The sequence below is a fragment of the Mauremys reevesii genome, linkage group 24 (assembly GCF_016161935.1).
Source record: "Mauremys reevesii isolate NIE-2019 linkage group 24, ASM1616193v1, whole genome shotgun sequence".
In the NCBI taxonomy this organism is placed as follows: Eukaryota; Metazoa; Chordata; order Testudines; family Geoemydidae; genus Mauremys; species Mauremys reevesii.
Genome location: NC_052646.1, coordinates 18,726,589 through 18,741,723, shown reverse-complemented (window position 1 = coordinate 18,741,723; position 15,135 = coordinate 18,726,589). Strand labels below are relative to the sequence as shown.

General features: G+C 55.4%; 1 protein-coding gene across 1 annotated transcript in view; it reads left to right on the top strand.

Annotated features, from left to right (window-relative positions):
• The first annotated feature begins 6,179 nt into the window (after positions 1 to 6,179).
• LOC120390589 (sialic acid-binding Ig-like lectin 10) overlaps positions 6,180 to 15,135 on the top strand; it is a 44,542-nt gene continuing 35,586 nt past the window's right edge. Inside the window, exons 1-2 of the mRNA XM_039513323.1 lie at positions 6,180 to 6,531; positions 7,529 to 7,849. Coding sequence (XP_039369257.1) covers positions 6,180 to 6,531; positions 7,529 to 7,849 — 673 coding nt within the window. The remainder of the gene's footprint in view (positions 6,532 to 7,528; positions 7,850 to 15,135) is intronic.

The window sequence follows — 15,135 nt, the reverse complement described above, 5'->3', positions numbered from 1 at the left end:
GAGGGCTCTCCTTCTTTAGGTGTCCCCGCTCCCCACAAGCCCAACAAGTTTGGAGCCCCCCTGTTAACTTCACAGGGGGCACATGAGTCTTGTCTGGGTGAGGCCTCTCTGCCCCAACCCAGTAGGGGCACACCCTTCTCAGGTGTCCCCGTCGCCCACAGGCAAAACAGTCTTTAGGCCTCGGCACTGGCCTCCAGCCCAAGGTGCCTGGCCCCTGTTGAGGTCCATGTGCCCGCCCCCGCAGCAGCTGAAGCAGCCGTGCTTGCTGCTCGGCGAGCCGGGCCACACAGGCTCTCCAGTAGTAGTCCCTCATCTTCTCCACCATTTTATCTCTCAGTCCTTCTCAGTCTTGCAATGTGGCACAAACTGCCTAGTCTCTCAAGTCTCTGCTCCAGGCAATAGTCCTCAGTCCTTGCCCTGGCCCCTTGTATCAGGGGCGGACTGCAACTTCCCGCATTCTCCACCACGTGTAGACGGGTCGGACTCACCCCTGCGGCGCCTCCTGCTGGTGCTTTTGGGAATTAGCTCAGTTCCAGTCCAGAGCGCCCTCTGCAGGCCGGTGATCCACCTGTCTTCAGCCCCCCGTGTCCCTCCCTGGACCCAGTGCCCTTTTACATGGGGTGTTGCCCCTGGCAGTAACCCCTTTCTCTCTGGGTCTCCCCTCCTTGGGGAACCCCCACCCTCTATCCCCACCTTGCCTCAGTGTTGGCTACTGCCAGTCATTGTCTAGCCCCACACTCTGGGGCAGACTGCAGTATCAGCCTACTCATCACAGGCAAAGGGGTTTGGACCTGCTGCCTTGGCCTACCCCTGGGCTGCCCTCTGCAACCCCGAGTACCTGTTGGCCCACTGCTAGGCCGCAGCCTGGGGCTTTCCAGGCTGGAGCTCCCCAGCTCCTCAGCCTTTCCCCAGCCCTGCTTCACCCTAGGTACCTTGCCTATAGCCCCTGCAGCCAGGCCCTTCTTCCTCTTCAGGCAGATGAAGACTGTCTGGGCTTCTGGCTTCCCTGGCCTTCTTATAAGGCCCTGTTCAGTTTGGGGCGTGGCCCCAGCTGCAGCCACTTCCTTAATCAGCCCAGCTTTTAGAGCCACTGCTCTCAAGCTCTGCCAGGCCGCTTTTTAAACCCCTCAGGGCAGGAGCAAGGGTTCACCCTGCTACACACACCCCACCTCAAGAACCCCTCCACCGGAGGGCAGGCGGGGTGCTCTACTGGCCCAGCTTTCTCCTCAGCTGGGACCGCAGAGAATCCCTTTCCTGCTGCAGGCTCTCCAGTGTTTGGAGCAGCCTGCTTACTTCCTCCACAGACTGGGTCCCCACCGTAGACCTCCCTAGTCCTACGTGGGTTCCCACATCCATTTGGGTCCCCACCTCAGCCCTCCTGGCCCTGGTGTGGGTTCCCTGATTAAGGTGGGGCCTCTCTACCCCAGCCCCTTTCCCTTTAGGGGCCTCAGTCCGGACTACCCCTTCCTGGCGGCTAGTCCCTGACCGAGCCTTGGTTTTGGACACTCCCCCTCTCTTCCTCAGGGGGCAATGCCTCTTTATGTGGCCCTTGGTGTGGGAGTGGAAGCACCCTTGGCACCTTCCCCCTGCCACGGCCCTAGTTCTGCTTGTTTGGGCCCTAGCCCTTCCTTCTGGGCTGGCCCAGGCCTTGGGATCTCCATGAGGGCTCTCCTTCTTTAGGTGTCCCCGCTCCCCACAAGCCCAACAAGTTTGGAGCCCCCCTGTTAACTTCACAGGGGGCACATGAGTCTTGTCTGGGTGAGGCCTCTCTGCCCCAACCCAGTAGGGGCACACCCTTCTCAGGTGTCCCCGTCGCCCACAGGCAAAACAGTCTTTAGGCCTCGGCACTGGCCTCCAGCCCAAGGTGCCTGGCCCCTGTTGAGGTCCATGTGCCCGCCCCCGCAGCAGCTGAAGCAGCCGTGCTTGCTGCTCGGCGAGCCGGGCCACACAGGCTCTCCAGTAGTAGTCCCTCATCTTCTCCACCATTTTATCTCTCAGTCCTTCTCAGTCTTGCAATGTGGCACAAACTGCCTAGTCTCTCAAGTCTCTGCTCCAGGCAATAGTCCTCAGTCCTTGCCCTGGCCCCTTGTATCAGGGGCGGACTGCAACTTCCCGCATTCTCCACCACGTGTAGACGGGTCGGACTCACCCCTGTGGCGCCTCCTGCTGCTGTTTTTGGGAATTAGCTCAGTTCCAGTCCAGAACGCCCTCTGCAGGTCGGTGATCCGCCTGTCTTCAGGCCCCCGTGTCCCCCTCTGGACCCGGTGCCCTTTTACATGGGGTGCTGCCCCTGGCAGTAACCCCTTTCTCTCTGGGTCTCCCCTCCTTGGGGAACCCCCACCCTCTATCCCCACCTTGCCTCAGTATTGGCTACTGACAGTCATTGTCTAGCCCCACACTCTGGGGCAGACTGCAGTATCAGCCTACTCATCACAGGCAAAGTTGGGTTTGGACCTGCTGCCTTGGCCTAGCCCTGGGCTGCCCCTTGCAACCCTCAGTACCTGTTGTTAGCCCTCTGCTAGGCCACAGCCTGGGGCTTTCCAGCTCCTCTGCCTTTCCCCAGCCCTGCTTCACTCAGGTATCCAGTCTCAAGCTCCCTGCAGCTAGGCCCTTCTCTCTCTGAAGGCAGAGAGAGACTCACTTGGCTTCCCCCTGGGCTGCCCTCTGCAACCCCCAGTACCTGTTGGCCCACTGCTAGGCCGCAGCCTGGGGCTTTCCAGGCTGGAGCTCCCCAGCTCCTCAGTCTTTCCCTAGCCCTGCTTCACCCTAGGTACCTTGCCTATAGCCCCTGCAGCCAGGTCCTTCTTCCTCTTAAGGCAGAGGAAGACTGTCTGGGCTTCTGGCTTCCCTGGCCTTCTTATAAGGCCCTGTTCAGTTTGGGGCATGGTCCCAGCTGCAGCCACTTCCCTAATCAGCCCAGCTTTTAGAGCCACTGCTCTCAAGCCCTGCCAGGCCGCTTTTTAAACCCCTCAGGGCAGGAGCAAGGGTTCACCCTGCTACACTGCCGCTATTAATTTCATTGGGGAACTTCTCCTTCTTGTGTTATGGAAAGGAGTAAATAACACCACCTTATTTACTGTCTCCACACCAGTCATGATTTTATAGACCTCTATCATATCCCCCCTTAGTCATCTCTTTTCCAAGCTGAACAGTCCCAGTCTTAGTAATCTCTCCTCATACAGAAGCTGTTCCATCCCCTAATCAGTTTTGTTGCCCTACTCTAAACCTTTTTCAATTACAATTTGGGATAGGGCCACAGAACTGCATGCAGTATTCAAGATGTGCACGTACCATGGATTTATATAGAGGCAATATGATATTTTCTGTCTTATTATCTATCCCTTTCTTAATGATTCCCAACATTCTGTTGAGTTTTTTGACTGCCGCTGCACATTGAGTGGGTGTTTTCAGAGAACTATCCATCGTGACTCCCAGATCTGTTCCTTGAGTAGTAACAGCTAATTTATACCCCATCACTTTATATATATAGTTGGGATTATGTTTCCCAATGTGCATCACTTTGCATTTATTAACATTGAATTTCATTTGCCATTTTGTTGCCCAGTCACCCAGTTTTGTGAGATCCCTTTGTAGCTCTTCACAGTCAGCTTTGAACTTAACTCTCTTGAGTGGTTTTGTATCATCTGCAAACATTTCCACCTCAGTGTTTACCCCTTTTTCCAGATAATTTATGAACATATTGAACAGCCCTGGTCCCAATAAAGAACGCTGGGGGACACCACTATTTGCCTCTCTCCACTGTGAACATTAGCCTTTTATTCCCATCCTTGGTTTCCTAGTTTTTAACCAGTCATTGATCCAGGAGAAGCCCTTTCCACTTATCCCATGACAGCTCACTTTGCTTAAGAGTATTTTGGGGAGGAACCTTGTCAAAGACTTTCTGAAAATCTAAGTACATGGACTGGGTCACCCTTGTCCACATGCTGTTGATTCCCTCAAAAAATTCTAGTAGTTTGGCAACCCATGATTTCCCTTTACAAAAACCATATTGAGTCTTCCCCAACAAATCTCTGCATCTGATCATTCTGTTCTTTGCTATACTTTCACTTTACTATAATTTCAACCAGTTTCCCCGTCACTGAAGTTAGGCTTATTTGCCTTCAACTGCTGGGATCACCTTGTGAAGATGCGGTTCTGGTGGGACCCGGCTGAGAGTGCCAATTCAGGACCAATTGCTTAAACAGGAGAGTCACAGCCCAAGGCTGGATTTTTCCACCTCTAAGGCAAACCAAACCAGGCAGACAAAGAGGACTTTGGTTTTACCCCAGTGACCAACCAGAAGTCACACAAGCAATTTCCTTAGACACTCCAGTCTCCCAGTATCACCACCAGTTCCACGTCCTGGGAAATGAATGGTTATGAAAACCAACACTAGATAACCACAAGTCACACAAGCAATTTCCTCAGACACTCCAATTTCCCAGTATCACCACCAACACCACTCTTTATGGGCATGAATGTTATTTAAACCAATACCCCAGTAAAAGAAAAAGGTTCTCCTGATCCCAAAGGACCAAGCCCCAGACCCAGGTCAATATACAAGTCAGATCTTATCCACAAATCACGCTGTTGCCAATCCTCTAGAATCTAAAATCTAAAGGTTTATTCATAAAACGAAGGAAATACAGATGAGAGCTACAATTGGTTAAACGGAATCAGTTACATCCAGTAATGGCAAAGTTCTTGGTTCAGGCTTGTAGCGGTGATGGAGTAAACTGCAGGTTCAAATCAAGTCTCTGGAGAACATCCCCAGCTGGGATGGGTCATCAGTCCTTTGTTCAGAGCTTCAGTTTGTAGCAAAGTCCCTCCAGAGGTAAGAAGCAGGATTGAAGACAAGATGGAGATGAGGCATCAGCCTTTTCTAGACTTTTCCAGGTGTAAGAACCTCTTTGTCCTTACTGTGGAAAATTACAGGAAAATGGAGTCTGGAGTCACATGGGCAAGTCCCTGCACACCCTGCTGAGTTACAAGGCGTATCTGCCTCCTCTCAATGGGTCAGTTGTGTAGCTGATGGTCCTTAATGGGCCATCAAGCAGGGTAGGCAGAGCTAACACCAACTTGTCTGCGATGTTACCCAGAAGCACAGCACAAATTTGAAATACAGACAATATAGAGCCAACACTCATAACTTCAATTACAAAATGATACATACATATAGACACTGATCTGAATTCATTCAAATTGGTCGGAACATCTCTGACGTGTTCTTTACTGATCCCGATCTGCAGCCCTTCCCCTTTGTTGTCCGTGGTAACTTCACTGGTCACCCGCTCACATGTTGGTTTTTGTGGGAAGACTGAAGCAAAGCAGGCACTGAGCAGCGCTGCCTTCCCACCATCTTCTGTCACCAGATCAGGATTTTCTGGCCGCTCTCATGATTCTTAAAGAAAATCTCAGGTTTTTTTCACCAATTTAAGGATTTTTTTAGCTCACGATCTCTCAGGACCGTCTGGTGATTTGGGGTTTTCTATGTTGGTGGGAGGTCCCTGCGCTGCCAGCAGCCCCAGATCAGCCCCCTGCAGAGCCCAGCAGCGCTGATGGTCCCCCAGGCAGATCTGTGTCCCCAAACAGCCTCTGCTCTCACACTTCTCACCCCCCTTCTGTCTCTAGGTCTGTCCCAGCCCAACGCCCCAGCCGTGGGCAGAGCCCTGCTGCCACAGCAGGATGCTGGGGAAAGGGAGCTCCTGCCTCAGAGCCCCCCCGGAGAGCAGGGGGTCCTGCCACGCTGAGGGTCCTGATCCTCGCCCTGCTCTGGAGGGGTAAGTGAGCAGCACCTGCAGCCCCAGTGCAGGGGGAAGGGCAGAACCTGCACTAAGCGGGGCCAGGTCTGTCCCAGGACTTGGAAGGGAGACTGGATGGAGGGGGAGGGGAGCGCAGTGCCCCAGTGTGGTGCTAGGGGGCGCTGAGCAACAGGGAGTGGGGGCAGGGGGCTCAATGTAGAGAGGGATGAAAGTAAATGGAGTGAGAATTGGTCAAGGACCCAGGGCTGGGCTCGCAGGGGCCTGCAGGTCAGGAGTGAGGGGAACCAGCAGAACTGTGGGGGGAGTTGCGGGGGGGGCTCTGCTCTCTATGGGTCCCACTTCAATCCCTCCCCATCCCCGGCAGGGTCCCTGTCCCAGCCACCTGGATTTACCCTGGCGGTGCCTCTGGCGGTGTCGATGCAGGAGGGTCTCTGCGTTCTCGTCCCCTGCACCTTCACGTACCCAGCCTCGTACGACACCGAAAATCCCTCGGCCCAGCTCCATGGAAAGTGGTACAAGGAGCCTGCTACTGGGGGCCAGGATACTCCCGTGGCCAGCAGTGTCACCAGCCTGGGAGTGTCGCAGGAGACCCAGGGCCGGTTCCAGCTGGCGGGGGATCCAGCCCACGGTGACTGCTCCCTGCAAATCAGTGATGCCCGAAAGACGGATGCCGGGAGATATTTCTTTAGCATCGAGAAAGGCCTGTTAGATCACACTTACCGCTCCAATTCCGATGGCACTGACCCTGCGCTCACGATCTCTGTGCAAGGTAAGAGCAGCTGCAGTCACCACTTGTGAGGGTTCCCCCCCACTCTGAATTCTGGGGTACAGATGTGGGGACCCGTAGGAAAGACCCCCCTAAGCGTATGTTCTACCAGCTTCGGTTAAAAACTTCCCCAAGGCACAAATTCCTTCCCTTGTCCTTGGACGCTATTGCTGACACCACCAAGTGATTTATAGAAAAATCCAGGGAAGGGTCACTTGGAATCCCTGTCCTCCCAAAATATCCCCCCAAGCCCCTTCATCCCCTTTCCTGGGGAGGCTGGAGAGTAATGTACCAACTAATTGGTTAACAATGTGAGCGCAGACCAGACTCTTTGTCTTTAGGACACTGACAATCACTCAGGTTCTTAAAAGAAGAACTAATTTATATCTATAAAAAAGAATCACAGCTGCAAAAATCAGTTTGGAAGGTAACTTCCCAGGGTAAATAAAAGATTTCAAACACAGAGGATTCCCCTCTGGCTCAGCTTCACAGTTACAAAAACAAGAATCAAACTACATCTGTAGCATAGGAAAATTCACAAGCTAAAACACAAGATAACCTAGCGCCTTTCCTTGCCTCCTTACAATGTCTGTGGATTTAGATCTAGTCTTCCAGGTATATTTGCAGGAGATGTTGTACCTGCTCGGTCTCTTCCCTCCATCCAGAGAGGGAACAACAAAGAGAGCAACAAACAAATCCTCCCCCCACCCCCACAGATTTGAAAGTTTCTTCTTTCCTCATTGGTCTTCTGGTCAGGTGCCAACTAGGTTATTTGAGCTGATGAATCCCTTACAGGGAAGGCGATTTAGTGCAGCTGCCAAAGAGGGATTTGATGCTACTACACACAGAGAGTTGTTACTCTTCCCTCTATATTTATGACACCGCTCATCAGCCCCCTGAGCCAGCCAGTCCCCGCCCTAGGGCCGGATCGGGGCCGCACCCCTAGAGGTGAAAGGCCCTGTGTCCCCGAGTGATTCTCTACCCTCTCCCCATGTCTCAGGGCTGACGGAGGAGCCAGAGATCCACATCTCGCCAGCGCGGGGGCTGCCAGGGACGCTGCTGGCCGGGGAGCCGGTGACAGTGACCTGCACAGGCCCCGGGCGCTGCTCCGGGCCCCCTCCCCGAGTCACCTGGACGGGGCCGTTCAGCTACACAGCCCGGAACGCCTCAGCCCAGCTGGCGAATGGCACCTCGGCCCACAGCTCCACGCTCAGCTTCATGCCCGGCCTGGGGGACCACGGCAAAGAGCTCGTCTGCAGCGTCACCTACAGGCCACCACAGGGACCTTCCACCCGCAGAACCGTCCAGCTCCACGTCGGCTGTGAGTGACCCCCCCAGCCCCTCCACGCCGGCCCCCAGCCCCCTCTGGGATCCCCCTCTGGGCTCCCCAGACCTGTCATTTAGCCCCTCCCCCAACTCAGCCCTTTGCTGGGATCCCCACCCCCACCAGGCACCCGCAGCCAATTCTACTCCAGGCCCCTTCACCCCACACCGTGCAGCCCCTTCTCCCTTGGGATCTTCACCCCTTCCTGCCCCGCTTGGCTATGGCTCCCCCTTCCCATCCACACAAGCAGGCCCTTCTCTTCTGGGATCCTCTCTACCCGTGACCTGCCCTGCCCCCAGAATCCTCCTGTGCTTTGATCCCCCTTACTGGGATTCCCCCACCACCACACCAACTACCCCAGTTCCCCCTTAAATCTCTCTGGGCCGTCCCACCGTGTCTCCTCCCCACTTTCCCTTTCTGCCGGGATCGGTGGATGCTCTATATGGGGCAGAGGGTTAACAGGACCCAGTCACTGTCCGGCACTAAACACGCTCTAGGCTCGGTGCCCAGAGACCTCGGCCCGCCCTGACCCAGGGCAAACCCCCATTGAATGGCCTGTGACCCTCGCGCTGCACCTCCAGGGCAGAGTGAAAATCAGTGGCCGCCTTTGCGAGGTGAAGGATTAAATCAGGCTTCACTGTAAGGACGGCCCTTGTTCCTTTCAGCCGGAGGGATATTTAGAAGGAACCTGACCCCCAATCCCCAGCCCGACCCTTAACAACTACACAGACCTCGGAGGAAACGTCCGCGCTGCAATCAGAGCCCCGCAGCCCGAGCCCCACGAGCCCAACCCAGCGGACCGAGGCTCTGAGCCTCGGCGCTGTGGGGCTTTGAGGGCAGCGTGGACGGATCCTGCCAGGCCTGGCCAGCCGGTACCAGCGTCCGGCTGTGCTGGGTGTTACTTTTAGCAGCCCCTCTGGGCAGTGCCAGGCTGCAAAACACCCAGGCCTGGCCGGCCAAGCCAGAGGGCGAAAGGAGAGGGCTGGGGAGAGACGAACCGAGGGGGAAGGCAAAGGACCCATGACAGGGGTGTCTGATGTCCCTGGTGGTGGCTGGGTCTGGGCTGGGATGGGAGTGGGGTTATTTAGACCCTGGCTCTGACCCGCCCTGGGGAGGAGACACTTGGGGAGCAGGACGCTGAATGCCCAGGCGCCCGGCAGTCAGTGGCACTGGTGACACTCGCTCAACTACCCAGGCTGAAGCAACCCGGCCCCTCGTTAGTGACTCTGCCAATTAGGCCCAATTTTGACCAACCAGTTTTGGTCCCTTAGGTGTCAGTTTCCCATGGTTCTGTTTCCCCGGCGCGGCCCTAACCCAGCCCCTGGGTTAAATCAGGAGCCTTTTGGGTGGGGCTCAGTCGGATCTGTCACTTCCCTTCCCCGCCCACGGGCCTTGTGTCACTTCAGGGACTTTCTTGTCCCCCAGCTGAGCTCACAGCGAGGGGCCATGTCTAGGCTCAGGGATCACTAGCGACACCTCTCCCCCCCCGGTGCTGTGCAGCCCCCCTGATCCCCCCTGTCTGGTTTGTGTTTCAGACCCGCCTGGGCCCCCCAACATCACTGGGACCCTGACCAGGAACGGACGCCCCGGTGAGAGGCCGCGCTGCGAGGCCCGGGAATCAGCGAGCGCCTCCTAGTCATGCTCTGCCCACGCTCAGGGCCACGCCCCAGGCTTAGCCAGGCCAGGCTGGTCCGTGCCCAGAGGGGAGAGCCTGAGGAAGCCACAGGACTGTGGGGAGGGTGGTGAGTGGAGCAGGCCCTTTTCCCTCTGTCTCCAGACACCAGGGTGGCATTAAGGGGGCTCGAGATAGTGGGAATGAGATGGGTCAGGGACCGATTTCTCCAACAGAGACCGGCTGCCATTGAAAGTCACCAAGATTGGCCTCCGACTCCAGAGCTGCTACGGTTCCACACTGGGCGAGGGCTCCTCATGTAAACAGCTCCCATTTCCCACCCCAGAGGTGGCTGAATCTTGGTTCCTTGGCAGAGGATCTCTGGGGGTGTCATAACCTGTCCGCTCGTCTCTTCCAGTGCCAGATGCGTGGGGAGCTGAGGGCGACGTCGTGCCTCTGGAGACCCAGGAGGGCGACTCCCTGAGCCTGAGCTGTGAGGCTGGGAGCAGAGCCGAGGCCACCCTGACCTGGGCCAAGGGGAACGAGTCCCTGAGCCCCAGCCAGGGAGGGACCGGATGCCTGGTGCTTTCGAATCTCAGCCCAGGGGACGCTGGGGAGTATCGGTGCTGGGCCAACAATTCCTACGGGTCGGCCAGCCGGGCCCTGCGTGTGCATGTGCAGCGTAAGGCTCTAGGGGGCGGCATGGCTGACAGATGGTCCTCAGTGGGTGCGCTGGGCTGCAGGGAACAGGGTGGGCTGAGATCCAGGGGGGGGGTGCTGGGCTGCAGGAGGTGTGGGGTCAGTGATGGGTGCTGGGCTGTGGATCAGGGGGTCAGTGGGGGGCTCTATCCAATCTAAAACGTTGCTGTGGGTATTTCAGCTCTAGAGAGGACTCTGCAAATCTCCCAAGCTAACAGGCGCGACCCCCAGTTATTCCAAGGTATCGCTAGGGGGTGGGGAGTGGGGCACGGGGCCTTTCCCCTCGAGGGGGCGCTGGCCCCAGTGCAGGCCCTGGGCAGGGACTGGCTGCCTCAGGGTGCGAGTGGCTACTTGTTATTCCTGTTCCCAGATCCCCCGACCCTGGTGGACAACGGTTCACAGCACATGGCCCGGGAGGGCGACTCCCTGCGGTTCCTCTGCTCCATCGCCAGCAGCACCCCTGCCACACTGGGCTGGGTGAGGGGGAATCGAGCCTTTGGGGGTGCCGGGCCCATAGGGGTGCATCAGCTGTGGCTGGAGCTGCCCAACATGTTGACTGAGGATGGGGGGGCTGTATGGGTGCTGGGCCCAGAATGAGAGCTCTGCCAAGGGGACGTTCCAGGTGCGCATTGAGTGAGAATGGGGTTAGCCCACAGGACTTCCTGCCACCAGGTGTGAGTGGAGTTAACCCGCGGGACTCCCTGCCACTGGATTTCTCTCTCTGACTATTGTCACAGGTTCTCCTGCGCTTCCCAGACAGCCCCCAGCCGGGGACCAGGCTGAAATCATCCTGCCAGTGCCAGGGGCCCAGCATCAGCTGCAGCTGCTCCCTGCGCTTCCACCCCCCACCCCGGCTCCAGTGGCAGGTGGACAGGGAGCCCCTGTCTGGGAACGGCTCATGGGGGGGCCCTGCAGGTCAGCCCGTGGGCCCCGGGGGACGAGACGGTCAGAAAAGTGTAGGGGACAATTTCCTGGTGCAAGTGCTGGAGGAACCAACTAGGGGCAGAGCTCTTCTAGACCTGCTGCTCACAAACAGAGAAGAATTAGTAGGGGAAGCGAAAGTGGATGAGAACCTGGGAGGCAGTGACTGTGAGATGGTCGAGTTGAGGTTCATGACACAAGGAAGAAAGGAGAGCAGCAGAATACGGACCCTGGACTTCAGAAAAGCAGACTTTGACTCCCTCAGGGAACTGATGGGCAGGATCCCCTGGGAGAATAACATGAGGGGGGAAAGGAGTCCAGGAGAGCTGCCTGTATTTTAAAGAATCCTTATTGAGGGTGCAGGAACAAACCATCCCAATGTGTAGAAAGAATAGTAAATATGGCAGGTGACCAGCTTGGCTTAACAGTGAAATCCTTCCAGATCTTAAACACAAAAAAGAGGGTTACAAGAAGTGGAAGACTGGAGAAATAACCAGGGAGGAGTATAAAACTATTGCTCAGGAGTGCAGGAGTGAAATCAGGAAGGCCAAATCACACTTGGAGTTGCAGCTAGCAAGAGGTGTTAAGATTAACAAGAAGGGTTTCTTCAGGTATGTTAGCAACAAGAAGAAAGTCAAGCAAAGTGTGGGCCCCTTACTGAATGAGGGAGTCAACCTAGTGACAGAGGATGTGGAAAAAACTAATGTACTCAATGCTTTTTTTGCCTCTGTCTTCACGAACAAGGGGAGCTCCCAGTCAGCTGCACTGAGCAGCACAGTATGGGGAGGAGGTGAGCAGCCCTCTGTGGAGAACGAAGTGGTTCGGGACTATTTAGAAAAGCTCATAGACTCATTGACTTTAAGGTCAGAAGGGACCATTATGATCATCTAGTCTAACCTCCTGTACAATGCAGGCCACAGAATCTCACGCATCCACTTCTATAACAAACCCCTAACCTATGTCTGAGTTATTGAAGTCCTCAAGTTGTGGTTTGAAGACCTCAAGCTGCAAAGAATCCTCCAGCAAGTGACCCGTGCCCCATGCTGCAGAGGAAGGCGAAAAACCTCCAAAGCCTCTGCCAATCTGCCCTGGAGGAAAATTCCTTCCCAACCCCAAATATGGCGATCAGCTAAACCCTGAGCATGTGGGCAAGACTCACCAGCCAGCACCCAGGAAAGAATTCTCTGTAGTAACTCAGATCCCACCCCAGCTAACATCCCATCACAGACCACTGGGCATACTTACCTGCTGATATTCAAAGGTCAACTGACAAATTAATTGCCAAAATTAGGCTATCCCATCATACCATCCCCTCCATAAACTTATCAAGCTTAGTCTTAAAGCCAGATATGTCTTTTGCCCTCACTACTCCCCTTTGAGGGCTGTTCCAGAACTTCACTCCTCTAATAGTTAGAAACCTTCATCTAATTTCAAGTCTAAACTGCATAGTATCCAGTTTATATCCATTTGTTCTTGTGTCCACTTTGGTACGAAGCTTAAGTAATTCCTCTCCCTCCCTAATATTTATCCCTTTGATATATTTATAAAGAGCAATCATATCCCCCCTCAACCTTCTTTTGGTTTGGCTAAACAAGCCAAGCTCTTTGAGTCTCCTTTCATAAGACAGGTTTTCCATTCCTTGGATGATCCTAGTAGCCCATCTCTGAACCTGTTCCAGTTTGAATTCACCGTTCTTAAACATGGGAGACCAGAACTGTACACAGTATTCCAGATGAGCTCTCACCAGTGCCTTGTATAAGCTGGACGAGGGTGCTAAAGGAGTTGGCTGATGTGATTGCAGAGCCATTGGCCATTATCTTTGAAAACTGATGGCAAAGAGGGGAGGTCCTGGATGACTGGAAAAAGGCTCATGTAGTGCCCATCTTTAAAAAAGGGAAGAAGGAGTATTTGGGGGAACTACAGGCCAGTCAGCTTCACCTCAGTTCCTTGAAAAATCATGGAGCAGGTCCTCAAGGAATCAATTCTGAAGCACTTAGAGGAGAGGAAAGTGATCAAGAACAGTCACCGTGGATTCACCAAGGGCAAGTCATGCCTGATTAACCTATTTGCCTTCTATGACGAGATAACTGGCTCTGTGAATGAGGGGAAAGCAGTGGATGTGTTATTCCTTGATTTTAGCAAAGCTTTTGATACGGTCTCCCACAGTATTCTTGCCAGCAAGTTAAAGAAGTATGGGCTGGATGAATGGATTATAAGGTGGATAGAAAGCTGGCTAGATCGTCGGACTCAACAGGTAGCGATCAATGGCTCCATGTCTAGTTGGCAGCCAGTATCAAGTGGAGTGCCCCAGGGGTCGGTCCTGGGGCCGGTTTTGTTCAATATCTTCATTAATGAGCTGGAGGATGGCGTGGACTGCACCCTCAGCAAGTTTGCTGATGACACCAAACTTGGAGGAGTGGTTGATACGCTGGAGGGTAGGGATAGGATACAGAGGGATCTAGACAAATTAGAGGCTTGGGCCAAAAGAAACCTGATGAGGTTCAACAAGGAGAAGTGCAGAGTGCGGCACTTAGGACAGAAGAATCCCATGCACCCCTACAGACTAGGGACCGAGTGGCTGGGCAGCAGTTCTGCAGAAAAGGACCTAGGGGTTACAGTGGACGAGAAGCTGGATATCAGTCAACAGTGTGCCCTTGTTGCCAAGAAGGCTAATGGCATTTTGGGCTGTATAAGTAGGGGCAGTGGGCTCCCCTTTTTACCCCGACTTGTCCTGCTCCCAAATCCTCCTGTGCTGTGATCTGCACCCCCCATTCCAATCACCACTTGTTGGGATTTCCCCGCACACCAGCCGCCCCAGTTCGCCCTGAGATCCCCCCAGACTGTCCCACCACGTCTCCTCCCCCTTCCCCTTTCTGCCGGGATCAGTGGATGCTCTATATGGGGCACAGGGTTAACGACACCCAGTCACTGTCCTGCACTAAACACGCTCTGGGCTCGGTGCCCAGAGATCTTGGCCCACCCTGCACCAGGGCAAACCCCCGTTAAATGGCCTGTGACCCTCGTGCTGCAGATCCAGAGCAGAGGGAAAAACAGCAGCTGCCTTTGCGAGGTGAAGGATCAAATCAGGACTCACTTAAGGACGGCCCTTGTTCCTGTCAGTCGGAGGAAGATTTAGAAGGAACCCGCCCCCCAGTCTCCCTCCCGTGTCTGAGCCCAGGCCCCAGCCCGACCTCGAATGTCTACACAGACCTCGGAGGAAACGTCCGCGCTGCAATCAGAGCCCTGCAGCCCGAGCCCCGCGAGCCCAACCCAGCGGACCGAGGCTCTGAGCCTCGGTGCCGCGGGGCTTTGAGGGAAGTGGGGAAGGACCCTACCAGGTCTGGCCAGCCGGTATCAGCGTCCGGCTGTGCTGGGTGTTACTTTTAGCCACCCCTCTGGGCGGTGCCAGGCTGCAAAACACCCAGGCCTGGCCGGCCAAGCCAGAGGGCAAAAGGAGAGGGCTGGGGAGAGACGAACCGAGGGGGGAAGGCAAAGGACCCATGATAGGGGTGTCTGATGTCCCTGGTGGTGGCTGGGTCTGGGTAGGGGTGGGAGTGGGGTGATTTAGACCCTGGCTCTGACCCGCCCTGGGGAGGAGACGCTTGGGGAGCAGGACGCTGAATGCCCAGGCTCCCGGCAGTCAGTGGCACTGGTGACACTCACTCAACTACCCAGACTGAAGCAACCCGGCCCCTCGTTAGTGACTCTGCCAATTAGGCCCAATTTTGACCAACCAGTTTTGGTCCCTTAGGTGTCAGTTTCCCATGGTTCTGTTTCCCCGGCGCGGCCCTAACCCGGCCCCTGGGTTAAATCAGGAGCCTTTTGGGTGGGGCTCAGTCGGGTCTGTCACTTCCCTTCCCCACCCATGGGCCTTGTGTCACTTCAGGGACTTTCTTGTCCCCCAGCTGAGCTCACAGCGAGGGGCCATGTCTAGGCGCAGGGATCACTAGCGACACCTCTCCCCCCCGGTGCTGTGCAGCCCCCCTGATCCCCCCTGTCTGGTTTGTGTTTCAGACCCGCCTGGGCCCCCCAACATCACTGGGACCCTGAC